This window comes from Pipistrellus kuhlii, unplaced genomic scaffold, assembly GCF_014108245.1.
Source record: "Pipistrellus kuhlii isolate mPipKuh1 unplaced genomic scaffold, mPipKuh1.p scaffold_m20_p_17, whole genome shotgun sequence".
Taxonomy (NCBI): Eukaryota; Metazoa; Chordata; class Mammalia; order Chiroptera; family Vespertilionidae; genus Pipistrellus; species Pipistrellus kuhlii.
This window is the reverse complement of record NW_023425482.1, coordinates 30,504,082-30,521,613: the sequence shown is the minus strand read 5'-3', so window position 1 is coordinate 30,521,613 and position 17,532 is coordinate 30,504,082. Positions and strand designations below refer to the sequence as shown.

Here is a 17,532-nt window from a genome sequence, read left to right as displayed (position 1 = left end):
GGCCGGCTGCTTTCCCTCCCGGCAGTGAGGCGGTGGCATGGGCCCCTCCGCAGGGTTTGAGGACGTCGTTCTTGCCCCTTTAAGGGCGGGACCACGTTCTCTTCAGGGTCAGTGATGTGAGTGTTAGCCACGGTGACCAGCCCAGCGCTGCCGGGGTGCAGTGCTGAAACAGGAGCACACAGATTGGGGGAATCCCCCAGTCCTGTGCCTGCCCTCCGCCCCCGCTGGCCCGTCCCCAGAGCTCCCACCTGATGTTCTGTGAGGACCCCGGGCCTCCGGGTCCCAGGGCAGACGGCGCACTGCGCACCGACAGACACAGCTACTCCGAGCCGGGCCCCCTCGCCCTCGGTGTCTGCGTGCCCCTGCTGTCCCCAAGCCCCCCGCCTGTCCTCAGTCTCCAGGTTTTCCTCAACACGTACGGGATCCAGACGCAGACGCCCCAGCAGGTGGAGCCCATTCAGATCTGGGCGCAGCAGGAGCTGGTGAAGGTGGGTGCTGGCTCCGCACCATCGCCCTGGGAGCCCCCTTTTCCTGACCCGCAGGCCCCGTCCCAGCCCTCCCGCTCCTGCAGTCCCAGCAGCACGGAGAGGCAGACGACGCGGGGCGCACAGATGGTATCCGAGAACCACCCGTGCCGGCGTCTGCGCTGAGGCGTGGGGGTGCGGGCGTCTGTGCTCCCGGAGGCTGCCTGCTGCTGGCGGCTCAGGGCCCCGGGCCGCACCTGCCCCTGGAACGGGCACCAGCGCTGCCCAAGGGGCTGTGAGAGTCCGCGGGCCGTTTAGCCGCAGCATCTGGCTTAAACTTTAAAGTAAAATTTAAGTCAGAAGAAGCAGGAAGACGCGCCCACTTCGGCGGGCGGTGCTGGGCGGGGAGGGCCCGGCATCGCCCACTTCGGCGGGCGGAGCTGGGCGGGGAGGGCCCGGTGGCCTGGCCTCCCGCGGCCTGAGCTCCGGCCGGGCCGGGGAGCCGATGGCCGTCCGGCTCTCACACGCGGCCGAGAGTCCAGGGGCCGGCGTGGCCGGCGTGGGTGCCGAGTCCACGGAGCAAGGTCTCCGCCGCTGCCGCTTCTCGGAGGGAATCAGAGGAGCAGGGGCGGGCGGGGGAGAAGCACGCTGCCCGCCCGGCTCGCTCACACGTGTGTCTTCCAGGCCTACTTCCACCTGGGCGTCAACAACAAGCTGGGGCTCTCCGGCCGGCCGGCCCGGCCCATCGGCTGTCTCGGCACGTCCAAGGTGCGGCTCCGGAGGGCGGGCGGGCGGGCGCCGCAGGCACCGCGTTTCTCACTCTGCCGTCCACATGCGCGTTTCGCTTCTCTGCTTCTACTTTAAATTACATTTTCATTGATTTCAGAGAGGAATGGGGAGAGAGAGAGAAGCATCATGATGAGAGAGAATCACGGACCGGCTGCCTCCCGCACGCCCCTCACTGGGGATGGAGCCCGCAGCCCGGGCCTGGGCCCTGACCGGGGATCGAACCCTGACCTCCTGGTTCCTGGGTCGATGCTCAGCCCCCAGCCATGCGGTCGGGCCTGCGTCATGATTTCAGCAGCCGTCTCCTGAGCGGGTTTGCGGGACATCACAGGAGTCTCCGGGAGGGAGCGCCCGCGCTGTTACTTCTGAGCGCAGACAGAGGCCCTGTCGTGGGGGAGGGACGGTCACGTGCTCGTTCTCACACAGAGCCAGTCCCGGGGCTTTCAGACGCCTTCACATTGCGTGTTGTTTCCGAGTCTATCGCGTGCCTGCTGAGAATCGGCCATCAGTGGTGGTTTCTGCAGGACTGCGGTGGCCTTGGCCTCGGGGCGGCTCTCATCTATCTGAGTGTCTTCTGCAGATTTACCGCATCCTGGGCAAGACGGTGGTGTGCTACCCCATCATCTTCGACCTGAGCGACTTCTACCTGTCCCAGGACGTGCTGCTGCTCATCGACGACATAAAGGTAGGGGAGCGTCCCACGGGCACAGCTGTTCCCGCTCATTCCGCGGTTACACCTCCTCCCTCCCCGTGTCCCCTGCGGACCATCGGGGCCTCTGGGGCCAGGCGGCCCTTGTGAAACGCTGGCCCCGCCATTTCCCAGCCGCACGGCCCCGAGGCGGATGGGCACGCAGACACCGAGTGGAGGAGACCCTCCCGTTGTGGGTTCAGTCCCAGCTCCCCGCCTCCCGTCCCGCACGCTCACCAGCGCAGCTGAGCATGAGCCCACCTCCTCTCCGGGCCCCCTGGGCGGTGCTCCTCCGGCCGCGCCCCACGGCCAGCACCCAGGCCGTGTGTGTGTGTGTGTGTGTGTGTGTGTGTGTGTGGGTTCTCTCCCGGCACCAAGCACGCAGGCGGGTGGCTCCCGGGAGCTTGTGCGTGCCCTCCGTGTGCGGGCAGGTGCTGGACTCCGCCCTGGCTGTCACTCACCCCGGGTTGGACGGGGGTGACCCGGGAATTGAAGGCTTTGCCGGCTCCCTGCTGGCCTGGGTGCCACCCCGACCGCCCTGTCTCCCCAGAACGCGCTGCAGTTCATCCGGCAGTACTGGAAGATGCACGGGCGGCCCCTGTTCCTGGTGCTCGTCCGGGAAGACAACATCAGGTGGGCGGGCGCCGGGAGGGTGCCGGCCCACGGGGTGGCCCAGGATGCGGCCTCCTGTGCTTTGTGCCCTATGCCCCAGGCTGGCGGGGCGTGGGCACCGAGAAGGGCCCTCGGCAGGAGATGGCCCGTTTCTCATTCTGCGGTGCACACGCGCGCGTTCATGCGCGTTCTGCTTCTCTGCTTCTCCAGGGGCAGCCGGTTCAGCCCGGTCCTGGACATGCTGGCGTCCTTTAAGAAGGGCGAGGTCGGCGGGGTGAAGGTGCACGTGGACCGCCTGCAGGTGCGCGGCGCAGTGCGGTTTGGGTCCCCCCCGCACCGGGGGCATCTCCTTCCATCCGGCTGGGCTCGCACCTCATTCAGTTCCCACACTCAGTCCAAAGGGAGATGGCGGTGCTTCTCCTCGGCGTGCTGTGGAGGGCGCTGGTCTCAGGCTTTATTCCCGCCGTCCGGTGCCCGCTGGCGCCCTGTCCCCCTGACCCTCCCCCTGACCCTCCCCCCCTGACTTTCCCCCTCCCCCTCCCCGCCGCCGCTTGCCTGTGAGCTCCAGTTACACATCTCCTTTATGGGCTGTTAGTACAGAAGGGGCCATGCTAATAGAACTAGAAAACACTAAATCAAAATGAATTTTCTTACGTTCTCGTGTCAGTTCTCAGCTTGGAGAACAGATGAATTCTTGACTCTTTCCTCCTGCCCACGTGACAACCCAGGATCACAGCGGTTTTCTCTCCTCTTGGATTCCAACAGCACCTAGCCGCCCACCCTCCCCAGTCCCACACTGAGGCCCAGGCCCCCCGCCCGTACCCCGGATCCTCAGAGCCCTCTTCTCGTTCCCTTTGGCCGCAGACGGCGCCCTCCTGCTCTCCCCGCCACAGGGAACCGGGCCTCTGCTCTGTGCGCTTTCCGCCCAGCCCTCCTCAGGCGCTCTGCCCAGACAGTTTGAGCATTGTGTTTCCTTTGATTTCAGATTACTTTTTCACATTTTAATGGGCGAGTTTTATCTCTGCCTGACAATGACCGCAGCTCTGAGAGCGGAGGGAAGCACAGCTGGTGTCGTGTTGCTGTCCTTTGTTCACTCTGACTTGGGACCATAGCTCAGCGTCTGTGTGTGTGTGTGGCGTGTGCAGACCTGTCTGATTAGAATGCCCACGTAGGAAACGGCCTCAGGACTGCCTTCACGGTGGGGAAGCCCATGGAAGGATGCCCTGGGGACAGAGGCGGGGGCGGGGGTCACAGAGCTCACCCGCCCGGCCGTCCCCCCTCCAGACGCTGATCTCGGGAGCCGTGGTGGAGCAGCTGGACTTCCTGCGCATCAGCGACACCGAGGAGTGAGTCGGGGTCGGGGTGCGCCCACGGCGCCTCGCCGAGGCGGGTCCGGAACGTTCTCTGTGGGTTTCCAGGCCTCCGGAGTTTAAGAGTTTCGAGGAACTGGAGCTCCCCAAGCACTCCAAGGTCAAACGGCAGAGCAGCGCCTCCCAGGCCACGGAGCTGGAACTGCAGCCCGACGTCAGCCTCGCCGAGTGGCGGGCCAGGCCCACCCAGGACATCCTGCAGAAGCTGGAGGTGAGGCGGGCCTGCCCGGGGCCCGGAGGGGGCCTGGAGGGCGGCCCGCAGCCCCGAGGTGACCCAGGGGTCTGTGTTCCCAGGACTGCAGCGGCCTGGCCAGCCAGGTCATCCTGCTGGGCATCCTGCTCAAGAGGGAGGGCCCCACCTTCATCACCAAGGAAGGTAGGGCGCGTCGGAGGTGGTGCCGCAGCGGGCCGCGCTGCTGGAGCTTCTGCAGCACACGTGGCCGGTGCCCACCAGGCTCACCAGTTATTTCCTTCAGCTACTAAACGTTTGAGGGCAGCGTTCACGCATGCCACCTGGCCCGGCGGGGGAGGTGGGAGCCCCTCGCGGCTCAGGGACGTGGGGTTTCTCATATTGCAGGGCGCGGGAGCCGGGCTCTGCGTGACTCTTGCCCCCGTTGCTCCCGGACACTGTCTGTTTCCAGTTTTATTTTGTCTGTTTTTGAGAACAGCACTGAATTATTGTAGCTGTAAGCCCGCAGCAGCCACGTGGGCGGGACCGGGCGGGCCGGGCGGCAGAGGGCTGAGCTCTAACGATGGACAGAAACACGCTACTTCTGTGGGGTCCACGCCTCTGCCTTCACGGGGAGCCCGTGACCCTGAACCCACGTCCGTGCGCTGAGTCACAGCTCTCAGGAGCCTCTGAGGTCTCCACTGTGGTCTGCTTCGGGCATTTCCCAATGAGCACAAAGCAGGAGGCATCTCACGCGGGTGTGGGCTAGCTGCTCAGCGTTTTGGCTCAGCTGGGCATGTGGCTTTAGTTGGGATGGAAATGAGTCAGAATTTTAAACATCGGAGTAATTAATAAGATTTACAGTTTGGTAGTGAACCACACACACCCGCTTATTCACATAAGGCGCTTCGTTTTTGCATGACTGTAGCTAAGAGCTAACCTTCTTGGGCATTATACATGCAAATTGAATGCTTTTAATTTTCTTAACTAATTAAAGGCAGAAGAACTTTAGGCGAATTTCAAACAGAATCCCTCATTTCTAATTAGTATTGGAACTATAAGTATAAGCAGAATCCCCAGTATATTGGGGACATCCGCTGACATTTACACTTTAAAACAATAGGATTTCATAAAAGCAAGGATTTCATTAGGAAACTGTGGTGCAGACTATTTGTGTAAACAGTTTATCATGAAAATGCTGAGGGAATACGTTTTTAAGCCATTTTTGTAAACTTAGAATTAATACTCATCCCTCACTTAGATACTTAGATGGTTTAAACCTGTAAAACCTCATGATGCAGTGGAAATCACGAGCACGTAGAGAACCTGAGTGTGATCGTACACAATTAGCACAGAGCTAGCAGGTAAGTTCAGGGTGAAATGGTGACTCTACTCTTTACCCCAGTGGTCGGCAAACTCATTAGTCATCGGAGTCACATATCAATTGAGCAGAATGTCAACAGGACAACGATGGACATTTTGTCGGAGAGCCACATTTTTTAAACTTCTTCGAACGCCACTTCTTCAACGTAGACTTGCCCAGGCCGTGGTATTTTGTGGGAGAGCCACACTCAAGAAGCCAAAGAGCCACATGTGGCTCGCAAGCCGTGGTTTGGCTGTGCTCTGTGTTTTATTTTCTGCGGTGAATTTAAATAACATTTTCACGTGTTACAAACCTAGAGATTGCATATTAATTAAGGAAAAACGGAGAAGTACAGTGCTCACTGAAAGTATCTGCTCAGACCAGCTAGCAGCTAGCAAGGGCAGGACCGTGTGTGTGTTGGGTCGCTCATCACATGTGTCGGGCTGTGCAGACACGGCGGGGATGGCCATACCAATTCTCATGGAACCAAACAAAACGGGAACCGAGTGCCTTTGAAGGGGAGAATAAACGCATTGAACGGAAACCTGTTCTCAACAAAGTCTCTCCTCTCTCCCCGATGTCCAGGCACCGTGTCCGATCACATCGAGAGAGTCTACAGGAAAGCCGGCAGCAAGAAGCTCTGGTTCGTACGCGTGTCCTCGTCCTTGTGTGTGTCTGTGGTGTGTTGTTATGGTCAGGGGCCTGAGGAGGATGGGCTGGTCTCAGAGATGCTGTTCCCTCATTTCCCACTTCCCAAGGCCGCGGACAGCGCGTGGCTGCCCACACTCCACGGCCCCTGGCTCTCCCGGGAGAGGCACAGAGCCCGGGACAGAGACTCCACGGGGGCAGCCTGGGGGACTGGCCACCGGGTGGCATGTGCTGGCCTTCCCCTCCGGGGCCCAGCAGTGCGTCCGGCTCTGCTCTGTCCAGAGCCCCTCCCGCTGCCGGGGGCCGGGGCGGGGAGCGGTGCTCCCCTCAGCCGTGGGGCCGGGAACGTGGGCAGGCAGACCTGCCACCACTCGGGCGGGATGGGTCCCAGGGCAGCCGTGGCTTCGCGAGGAATGACTGATGTGCTCGGCGGCGTAGGCTCTTCCCAGGGGTTGAAACAGAAGCGAGGTAAGTCGAAATAAAACAGTTTAAATTCACAGCAGGGCCGTTTGCCTAAACGCATGGCTCTCTGCAGCTCAAAGCAATTCTAACAGCAGTACTGGCGGAATCTAACATTCTGAAAGTAAGAATATACATAGACATATATATACTTACAAGACCCATTATTTTCTAATTTTGGGGGGAAAAGTCTCAAGATGTGTAAGAGACTCCCCTCACCTGAGTGAGCCTTGGGTTTGGAATCCCTGAAGTCAGATTTCGAGAAAGCAGTCTGTTGGCAGCCGTCCAGCTCCATGATGCTAGCACACACGCCATTCCAGCCCGGAAGCATAGCGCGGTGGCCTGCGGGCGGACCCTTTCTCACTGTAGGCCGGCACGTGCGGCGTGAGCTCACAGATGCTGCCTCCCAGCCAGTGGGGCCGGGGGGGGCCCGTGACCCTCCTTGGGCTAAGCAGCCGGGTCCTCACTGCCTTTTAGGTCAATGTGACACTGGCGTCTTGACCGCTGGCCAGCAGCCGGTGCTGGCCGTCACGTTGAGAAGAACCAGCCCCCGCCAGTTGTATTCACTGTGTTTTCCTTTCACGCTCCGCACTGGCACGCCCAGGCTGGCGGTCCGCTCCGGGGCCGCGTTTACCCGGAAGTTTGCCTCCTCCATAGCCCCGCACGTCACCACCCTGCTGGTCCACGGGAAGCAGGTAACGGCTCGCGTGCGGCCGCAGCTGCCCGCCGCCAGTGGCTTCCCCGCATCCGAGGGCTGCGCCGCCCTGCTGGCCGAGTGTGCGGTGACAGCTTCTCTAAACGTCGCACTAACGTACCCGTCACTGACTTCCTCTCGCTGGTCCACCCGCGCTGAGGTTAAGGAAGGGGCCTGCTTTTTATAGGAGCTTTCATCAATGTCTGAACTTCAAGGAAAGCGTTTTAAACCTACATTTTACTTTTTTTTTCATCTAAAAGTTCCACATGAATTTTCACTTTTGAGGGAGAAAAAAAATCTCATGCCTTGCATGTGCTGAGCTTTAAAAGCAATCTGTTCTCCGAAGGCTAAGACTTTTGCAGAAAAGTAAAAATAGCAGTGTGAATTCTTTCCTCCCACATTCCGGCTTCAGCTAAGAAAAGTGCTGGTATTTCCTCGTGACACTTCCTAAACCTGGGACTCAGCGAGTCCGTCAGCCAGGCGTCCGGCCCGAGGCCCCGAGGGACACACGGCGACTGTGGCTGGTGCAGGAGCAGGTGGCGGGCAGTGTTAGGCACCAACCTTTCCACAGTCATGGCTCCCACCCACCCGCTCCGGCCCCGGCCCTCCCCCAGCCTCCCCCTCAGAGGCCCCTCAGGTCCCTCCCTCCCCCGGTGAAGCTGGTACCGGCCGATGACGCTGTGGCCCAGGCGGGGACGGGGACCTCCCTGTCCTGCAGGGTCAGTCCTGCGTCTGGGACAGGCCCGGCCGGGCCCGGTGTTGGGCTCGGTGTCCCCGCGGCCGTGGCTGAGGCCCTGTTGTGCGTATGTCTGCGTCCCCCCGGGGGCCCGGCACTGTCACAGCTGTGACCCTCTGGCTGCTCTCTTCTCCCCAGGTTGGTGGTGCGCCACGCAGCGAGCCTTTTAAGTAAAGTAGTGGACAGCCTGGCCCCGTCCATTACTAATGTGTTAGTGCATGGCAAGCAGGTAAGTGTCCGCCTCAGACTCCCCCGGGGACCCTGGCTCTGAGACCTGGCGCCCCCGGGCCCTCGGCCTCCGTAGCCGCGTTGTTAGAATCCCGGTGCGTCCACTTCCCCGGCGCCGGGCCTCAGAGAGGCAGTCACTCCCCTCTCCTCCGCACCGCGTTAACGCGAGGGCTCGGCAGACGCGGGCGCAGGACGGGGACTGCTGGAGGCAGGTCATGGCGCCGGTCAGGCAGGCGGGCAAAGACAGCTGCTCCGGCAGGCCTCTCCCTCACTCCCTCCCGCGAGGGTCTGTCCCCTCGGGGCACACCGACTCCCAGACCTGTCCCTCTGGCGCCCCCTCCCTCCGCCAGCTCTGCTTGGATCTGCTCTGGACCGCGGTTCACTGACCATGGCTCTCACCGCGGCTCGCACGGCTGGGCGCTGTCCGTGTGCCGCCTGGGTGGGCCCTGGTGCCGTGGCTGCGTGGAGCTGGGGGCGCCTGGGAGTGGGGCTGCTCGGCTCCGGGCTGTGCGCTTGCGCTCTGGCTGCCGGGCGGGGTGAAGGCCTGTTTGCTTCTTTCTCTTCTGGGGGAACATGGTGCTTTGTGGCCGTTTCCGGGAAGTCGGCCTGGGCCCTTGTGAGCGTCACAGTCAGGAAGGGCTTTAAGTCTCAGTGAAATTCCTGTGCTCTCTTGTCCTCTCTGTGGGCCGCCCCCCGGACGCCCCTCTGAGGTGAGAGAGCAGCCAGTTTTTAGAACTCTCGGGGTGACCTCCCCTCACCCTTCCCAGGGAGCCGGAAGAGGCGGGAGGGACCCCCCCCCCCCGGGCTGTGTGCGCGGGCTGCAGAAAGACGCCACTCCGTGCGCTGGGGTCTCGGGGACCTGCCGGTGAACTGCCTTCAGAGCAATCCCATCTCAGTGGTTATTTACGTCCCTCCCCTGCCCTCAGCCGCTCGCCTCTCCCGCGAGCTGGGACCCCACCTGCCCTCGCTTCAGCCAGACTGCGCCTGGGGCCCCGGGAATCACGCTTTCACAGCCATTTCCATCCAGGCAGGAGCGGTCCCCCCACCTGACCCTGCGGTGCGCAGCCGCCAGCCCCCGCCTGGGCCTCAGGCGCATGGGCAGCTGGGAGTGGCCGCTCCGTCGTCTCCTCTAGGTCACGCTGGGCGCCTTCGGGCACGAGGAGGAGGTGATCTCCAACCCGCTGTCCCCGAGCGTGATCCAGGACATGATCTACAAGTGCAACACGCACGACGAGCGGGAGGCGGTCATCCAGCAGGAGCTGGTCATCCACGTGGGCTGGGCCATCGCCAACAGCCCCGAGCTGTTCAGCGGCATGCTCAAGATCCGCGTTGGGTGGGTGGCGCCCGGCGCGGCCCCGCGGCCTCCCCCCCGCCTCTCCTCTCCCCGGTCCGGCCCGCGCGGCTCCTCCAGCACGGCCTCCCTCGGGCCCGGCGCCACTGAGCCCGCTGTGGACGGGCTGGTCAGATAAGGATCTGGTTTGCTGTTGGCGTTCATTCATGCTCGGCCTTTACATTGGGGTCCATCAAGCTGCTGACAGGCCCGTTACTGTACAGACTGCGATCCAGCTCTGTGCGCTGCCTGTCAGCGGCTGCCGGAGACCCCTGAGAGGGCGTGCTGTCGGCCTGTGCCATCTCCCTCACCTGCCTGCACACCCCCACTCAGTGACAGCCCCCTCCCGCTGCCCCACTGCCTCTGAGCCTGTGCCATCTCCCTCACCTGCCTGCACACCCTCACACAGTGACGGCCCCCTCCCGCAGCCCCACTGCCTCTGAGCCTGTGCCATCTCCCTCACCTGCCTGCACACCCTCACACAGTGACGGCCCCCTCCCGCAGCCCCACTGCCTCTGAGCCTGTGCCATCTCCCACACCTGCCTGCACACCCTCACTCAGTGACAGCCCCCTCCCGCTGCCTCTGAGCCTGTGCCATCTCCCACACCTGCCTGCACACCCTCACTCAGTGACAGCCCCCTCCCGCTGCCCCACTGCCTCTGAGCCTGTGCCATCTCCCTCACCTGCCTGCACACCCCCACTCAGTGACAGCCCCCTCCCGCTGCCTCTGAGCCTGTGCCATCTCCCACACCTGCCTGCACACCCTCACTCAGTGACAGCCCCCTCCCGCTGCCCCACTGCCTCTGAGCCTGTGCCATTCCCTCACCTGCCTGCACACCCTCACTCAGTGACAGCCCCCTCCCGCTGCCCCACTGCCTCTGAGCCTGTGCCATCTCCCTCACCTGCCTGCACACCCTCACTCAGTGACAGCCCCTTCCCGCTGCCCCACTGCCTCTGAGCCTGTGCCATTCCCTCACCTGCCTGCACACCCCCACTCAGTGACAGCCCCCTCCCGCTGCCCCATGCCTCTGGGATCCCACAGGTGCCAGACTGCGACTGTGTGCGCAGCCTGGGGGGTGGGGGGAGGACACAGCTCTGGGTCATTAGCGTGGCTGAGGCCCTCACAGGCCTTGGCACTGGATGTGAGGGGAGGAGGGAGACCACCCTCCCTGTGCCCGTCGGGATCCAGGCACCCGTCCCCTCCGCAGCCCGCCGCCCCCTTTGGGATGGCTGGTGTGGGGCGTGCCGTCGCCCATTCACGTCATAGCAACCTGGGCGAATTCTTCTCAGCACCTCAGAACAGCTCAGGACGGTTATGGAAAATTGTTTCTGGTTATGAATCGGTGCATTCTATTAAAAAAACATTTTTGTAGATTTCAGAGAGGCAGGGAGAGAGAGAAACATCAGTGATGAGAGCATCACGGACCGGCTGCCTGCTGCACGCCCCCGCTGCAGGCCCCGCTGGCGCAGCCCGCGCCCGGCCTCCCCGTGCGTGTGCAGCGCCGCCTCCCTCGGTGCCCTGCTCTCTCCACTCTCCTTTGGTTCGCCAAGCTGGTTTGTCTCAGTGCTCGCCTCAGAGTACGGCAAATGAACAAAATGAGGTAAAACTGCAAACAAACCGATGAAAAGCTGCTCAGCCCTGGCCTCGGTGGCTCAGGGGCTGAGCGTCAACTTGTGAACCAGGAGGTCAGGGTTCGATTCCCGGTCAGGGCACAGGCCCGGGTTGTGGGCTCGATCCCCAGTGGGGGGCGTGCAGGAGGCAGCCATTTGGTGATTCTCTCTCAGCATGGATGTTTCTATCCCTCTCTCCCTTCCTCTCTAAAATCAATAAAAACATTAAAAAAAGAAAAAAGAAAAAAAGAGAAGGGATGGTGTGACAGCTGTCCTCGTGGTGGCCTCTGGTGCCCGGTGGATGGGATCTCGTGTGGCAAGGTCCCGGGTTCTAACCCGGTGTCCATATTTCCTGCCTCACCTCGTCTGCAGGCACAGCCGTGTGCTCAGCGGTCAGATCCCGTCACAGCCCTGACGGGAGCGGGCCTCTGGGCTCGGGAAGCTGCGTGGCCTCGCCCGCGCCCCCGGTGGGCGGTCTGCGGGGCGGCCGCCAGGAGCCAGGGGACCGCGCCCGGTGACGGCCCCGCTCTCCCGTCGCGCAGGTGGATCATCCACGCCATGCAGTACGAGCTGCAGCTCCGGGCGGGCGGCCAGGCCGCCGAGGACCTGTACCAGCTGTCGCCCAGCGCCGTCAAGCAGCTCCTCATGGACATCCTCCAGCCGCAGCAGAACGGACGGTGAGAGGCCCCTCTGGACATGTGACCACGCTGGACGCGTGCAGGAAGGAAGGGAGATAGGAAGGAGAACGCCAAGGCCCAGGGATGGTGCAGGGACGCGGATCGCAATACCGTCCTCGGCCGTCACTCGGCCCTGCCCGGAACGGGTACACGTCTCGGGTGCGCTTTATCGTTCTGGGCAGCACACAGCACTCCTCCCACCCCCGTCCCTGCCCGAGCCTCCGTGGGCGCCCCTCCTCCCCTCCTGTGGGCGCAGGCGCGGCTCGGGGACGGGCCGGCTCCCTGCTCCTGGAAGAGGTTCGCCTCCGCAGCTGACCCCGTCCGCAGCCTGGGCTTGTGCTGAGGGTGGAGCGGGTAAAACCTTGTGGGTCGCACTGAATGGAAGAACGTGTTTAGGACGGAGGAGGCTTTCGGAAGGTTCCTGAAGCTGCTCCTGTGTGTTTAAATGACCTGCTTTGCCTATTAGAGTCATTTAACGACAGGGTGAGAGGCAGTCGATGTTTCCTCGTTTGCTGCAAGCTTTTCCCTGAAATACTCAGTCCCTCTGACACGGACTCGGTCTGTGTCCCTGGCGGTCCCGGCTCCCTCTCGGAGGGTGGCCCCTGCCGGAAGCCGGGCTCCCTGCCAGGCCTCGCCGGCGGCTCCGCTCTGAGGCCGTCTCCTCTGCTGCAGGTCTTGGCTGAACCGGCGCCAGATCAACGGGTGTCTGAACAGAACGCCCGCCGGGTTCTACGACCGCGTGTGGCAGATCCTGGAGCGCACGCCCAACGGCCTGGTGGTCGCGGGGAAGCACCTGCCGCAGGTACGGCCGCGTGGCCTCGGCGAGGGGGCCGCGGGGGGCCGAGCTGCCCTCTGCATGGCCAGCACTCTCCGCGAGTCCAGGTCCTGGGCGCGCTCCCCTGGGCCCAGGGCAGGGGGTAAAGAGCGAGGCTGAGAAGGTCACCCTTCCAGCAAACAGCCCCTCGGAGAGCCAGGCCCATGGGTGGGTGGGGGGGACACCGAACCCGAAAAGGGAAGTGATCCAGGTGGGACGTACGTCCAGTGGGACGAGGAGACCTCTTTTCTCATCCGCCCTCACATGCACGCCCCCGCCCCCGCCCCCGCCCCCGCCCCCGCCAGCGCGCCTGGGAGCTGGAGCTGCAGCGGCGGGTGGGGCTGCCCCGCGGACGGCCCCCGGGATGCAGGGCGCATCGCGCAGGCAGGACAGGCTGCTGAGGCTCCACTGGACGGGGCGGCCGGCTGGGCCCCGGGAGTGAGTGGGTGGCTTAGTTGGGAGGCTGAGGGGAGTCCCGGGAAGTAGGGAAGTGTGACTCGCCATCTCCGCCCGCCCCTGCCGGGATGTTGGCCCCTCCGCCCGCCCTGCTGGCGGAGCCCACACTCAGCCTCGTCCACCTCGCTCCGGTTCAGCCCTTGCTGCTCCGCGTGTGGGGAAGGCGCAGGCACACATGCAGTCCTCCTGCCGTAAGCGACGTGCAGGGCAGAGACAACCCTTTGGTTTTGCTCGTTTCTGTGTTTGCCTGCCTTCCCCGCACACGGCGCTGTCCTTGCTGATTCGGTGCATTTTTGTGCCGCCGGTTCGGACAGGTCTGCCACAGGTTCAGGTGAACTCCTTGGAGAGGGTCTGGCACGCATCTGCCACGCATTCCGCTTTCTAAGCCCGTCGCCCTGTTCCGCACGAGGCACGGCCTGTGGCCACACAGACGCCTGCCCGCACTCACCGCGGCGTGCGCGCTGTGGGGCGACGGTGCGACATGAGAACCCGCCCCAGGGCTGGAGGGCGCTCGGGTTCGGAGGGACGGAGAGGGATTCTGGGGGAGCGAGTGGAGCTCCTGGTAGAGCCAGGGTCCCCCCCCTGCTCCCGTGCCGCGGTGACGCTGGGCTCTGTGTTCCAGCAACCCACGCTGTCGGACATGACCATGTACGAGATGAACTTCTCGCTGCTCGTGGAAGACATGCTGGGCAACATCGACCAGCCCAAGTACCGGCAGATCATCGTGGAGGTGCGCGGCGCGGGGACGGCGCACGGGGGCCGGGGCCGACCTGGCCGGGGAGGGGGGACCCGCCCGCCCGCCACCGCCGGCCACTCGCCCGGCCTCACTGTCGTCTCTGCAGCTGCTGATGGTCGTGTCCGTGGTCCTGGAAAGGAACCCCGAGCTCGAGTTCCAGGACAAAGTCGACCTGGACAGACTGGTGAGGGAAGCGTTTCAGGAGTTCCAGAAGGACGAGAGTCAGCTCAAGGGCGTTGGAAATCAAGTGAGTAGAGCACATAGCTTTTCGGGGGTGTTTTTCATGCCTCAGTTCCTCAGGCGGCCCCCCATCTCTCACCCTGTGCCCTGCAGAGTCCCAGGGGCACAGTGGAGAATCGGGGAGGGGCAGGAGGTGGGAGTGACCGGGAATTAGGGCTCCTCTGTGTTAACCGTGAGGCAGTCCGGCCGTGGGTTCTGTGGAAGAAGCGGGAAGAGGGCTCTCCTGTAGGCGCAGTTCTGTGCGGCCCCGAGGCGGAGGGTCCGGCCGGGAGGGGTGCGCACCCCCCAGGCTCTCTGTGGCACGTCCTGTGTCCAGCTGTCAGGGGCCCCAAGGAAACACGCGTTGTCGGCAGAAAGGAGGATCGGGAAGTGTCGTGTTTGTTTTGCTCGCTGAGGAGACGCCTCAGGACCGGTAAAGAGAAGGTTTTTTTTAAAGAGAAGGAAAACCGCTGGAGGCGGTTTTCCAGGAGGAAATCCGGAGGACGATCTTCCCGGGCTGGCCGGGGGGAAGGGAGAGGAGAGGGAGAGAAACATCAATGACGAGAGTCAGGGATCGGCTGTCTCCTGCGCGCCCCCCACTGGGAATGCGCCCACAACCCAGTCAGGGCACTTAGGACCTCCTGGACGTAAGCCAGCACTCAGCCACTGAGCCACACCAGCCGGCCCTGCCAGCCCTTCCCCCACCAGAAAGTCACAGGCACCTGCACTCTCCCCAGGACGACATGACCGCCTTTTACGACACGCCCCCGCTGGGCCGGCGCGGCACCTGCAGCTACCTGACCAAGGTGGTGATGAACCTGCTGCTGGCCGGCGAGGTCAAGCCGGGCGGCGACGACCCGTGCCTGGTCAGCTAGCGAGGAGGCCGGGGCCCGGGCCGCGCGTTCGGGGAGCGGGACGCTGAGTCCAGGCGGGTGCGCTGACTCCGCCGGGCGGTGCGGCCCGCCTCCCACGGCGACCGGGCCTCTGGCTGCCCCCGCCACGCGCGTGGTGGGACACGCTGCCGGGCACGCGGGAAACGTCCTGTGGTCACGCCAGCTCGTCGTCCTCTTGACTGCACGGTCGGAATAGCCGACCATGGCAGGCTCGCCTCTGCATGCCCCGCGGTCAGCAGCTCATCAGGAGCAACACGCTTCCCCACTTGCGGCCACTGCAGTGCGTGTGCCACGCGGCGCTGGACGGAGGCTGCGGATCCACACGCACCGCCGCCCGCGGCCCGCTGACGTGTGATGCCAGGAGCCGCGGTATCGGTAACACGATAGCATCCAGAGCTGCGCCACAGTTTCACCTGGGAAACGTGACGATGGTTTTGCATGTGTCCCAGCGGTAGCGGTTGGACTAAAATGCAGTGATAAATCTGATCCAACGTGTGTAATACTTGAATGTTTGTATTGCAAACACCGATCATGCCCGATGAAACGTTTTCTTTGAGCTTTTCCTAGAGAGAGGGCGTCTGTGAGATTATTGAGAAGAGTGGGTGGCTAACCTAGTTTGTATTAGTAAAAATGAAATTAAATATGACTGCATTTTATTTCTGAGTTAATGGTTTTGTCTGGTCACAATCTTTGTTCTCATGGTCCCAACACCGGCTCCTGACCATTGAGGGCGGGGGAGCGAATCACTGGTACCTCCCATCACGCCATTTGGGTACTTACCAGATGTCCGTAAGCAAACTGATAAAAGCAGGATGTAAACATTTAAATGTCATGGATGGTCCTCTTACCTGAAATGTACCTCCCCCCTTCTCCCTCGGTCCATCCCGTCCCCTCCTCCCACTAGTCTGCGGTGGAATGCCCGAGGACAGTGCCCTCCCAGCACAGGACACACACTCGCCACTGTCGTGGGCTCTTTCTCAAGGCTGCCGCCTTCAGATGGAGTGCACGCCTCCTGAGGCCCAGCACCAGTGAGGCTAATGAGGTGGTGTGTCCACTCAGTGCCCACGAGGCGCCAAGCAGGCACAGAAGCCGAGTGAATGCTTGTTACTGACAGCAAAGCGTAGGTAACAAACACTGACGACGAATGGGGGTTTCCCCCCAGGAAGATGGGCTTGTCTGCTGGTCGGGGACCGGGAAGGGGGTGGTTTTATAGGTGGGTGTGCAGAGGGCTGAGACTCACGGAGTGCCTCCGTGTTGATCGCCCTGGACAATGGGAGGCAAACACCCTCAGCTCCACAGTTAGGGCCGCTGATGAATGGCTTGTCGTCCGCAAGCAAGAGCCGAGGATTCCAATTTGCTCTGCAAAGATAGCTTTGTAGTCACATTCTGGCGCTGGGAGCTTTTATGCAAATTAATAAGTGATTTTTCCGCTTCTGTGGAACAGAGGCGGACCCAGCCAGGATCCGGAGACAGCGGCGGGAGTTCTCGAAGTGTGTGTGTGTGTGGGGGGGGGGGGGGGGGGGGAGGAGAGAGGGGGACAGTGCGTTCCTTTCCTGTTGTGTGGAGGAGGGAACCCCAGCGTGGTTCCTGCCGCTCTGCGCCCCGGCTCCATCTCCTCGGCAGGCGTGTGGCTGGCCGCTGTCTGGCTAGCACACCTGACGCTGGCGGGACTTGGCTGAGGGGACCCAGGCCGCAGGGCACCCTTGCTTCACAGGAAACTGGCGCTCCCCTGGGCCGAGTTTGAAGAAGTGGAGCTAGAAGAAGTTTAAGTTTAAAAATGTGGCTCTCCAAAGGAATGTCCATCGTCGTGCTATTGATATCTGGCTCTGTGGATTCATGAGTTTGCCGACCACTGGTTTAGCTCAAGCTCCTCCAGCAAGGGCGCGCAAGGAGAGGGGACTGAGGGAAATGGTAGAGGAATGAGAGTGGGCTCTGGTGAGACTGCGAGCCAGGAGCCGGGCTTCATCGGTCCTCACTGCCACTGGCTAAGGTAGAGGGCGTGTCTCCGTCAAGGCCCAGGGCTGTGTGGGAGCAAGGGACTCAGGAGCTTTGTCAAGGTCAGGAAGTGGTGAAATTGGGGTCCAGACCCGAGTTGCTCATCTTCCAGAGTCCACACTCCCAGGCGCGCCTGTGTCCTCCGGGCGGAGCTGGCTGGATCATATGGTCCGTCTAATTTTAAATGTTGTGTGCAACCTCCATGTTGTTTTCCATCTGGCTGTGCTCATCTTCACTCCTACCCGCTGTGCACGAGGACTCTGTTCCTCCTCATCTTCTCACCAACGCTTGTCATCTTTGGTCTTTTTGTTGACAGGCATCCTACCAAGTGTGAAGTGGTATCTCTCGGTGGTTTTGATTTGCATTTCCCTGACGGTTAGTGATGTTGAGCATCTTTTTTTAAAAACAAATTTTATTGATTTCTTACAGAGTGGAAGGGAGAGGGATAGAAAGTTAGAAACATCGATCAGCTGCCTCCTGCACACTCCCTACTGGGGATGTGCCCGAAACCAAGGTACATGCCCTTGACCAGAATCGAATCTGGGACCCTTGAGTCTGCAGGCCGACACTCTATCCACTGAGCC

The 17,532-nt window shown here is 62.3% G+C and overlaps 1 protein-coding gene across 3 annotated transcripts in view; it reads left to right on the top strand.

Annotated features, from left to right (window-relative positions):
- The window catches only part of PHKB (phosphorylase kinase regulatory subunit beta), a 46,181-nt gene extending 30,572 nt beyond the window's left edge, over positions 1-15,609 (top strand). For 2 of the 3 annotated variants that reach the window (XM_036440655.2, XM_036440652.2), the window contains 16 exons: positions 395-488; positions 1,149-1,232; positions 1,831-1,935; positions 2,489-2,571; positions 2,761-2,851; positions 3,835-3,896; positions 3,969-4,131; positions 4,215-4,296; positions 6,038-6,095; positions 8,128-8,218; positions 9,351-9,550; positions 11,701-11,835; positions 12,508-12,637; positions 13,728-13,835; positions 13,948-14,088; positions 14,798-15,609. In XM_036440655.2, the coding sequence (XP_036296548.1) occupies positions 395-488; positions 1,149-1,232; positions 1,831-1,935; positions 2,489-2,571; positions 2,761-2,851; positions 3,835-3,896; positions 3,969-4,131; positions 4,215-4,296; positions 6,038-6,095; positions 8,128-8,218; positions 9,351-9,550; positions 11,701-11,835; positions 12,508-12,637; positions 13,728-13,835; positions 13,948-14,088; positions 14,798-14,935 (1,765 nt within the window). In that variant the 3' untranslated portion in view covers positions 14,936-15,609. Of the gene's footprint in view, positions 1-394; positions 489-1,148; positions 1,233-1,830; positions 1,936-2,488; positions 2,572-2,760; positions 2,852-3,834; positions 3,897-3,968; positions 4,132-4,214; positions 4,297-6,037; positions 6,096-7,163; positions 7,255-8,127; positions 8,219-9,350; positions 9,551-11,700; positions 11,836-12,507; positions 12,638-13,727; positions 13,836-13,947; positions 14,089-14,797 lie in introns of all 3 variants that reach the window. The other variant, XM_036440656.2, reaches the window with a different exon arrangement.
- Positions 15,610-17,532: the final 1,923 nt, after the last annotated feature.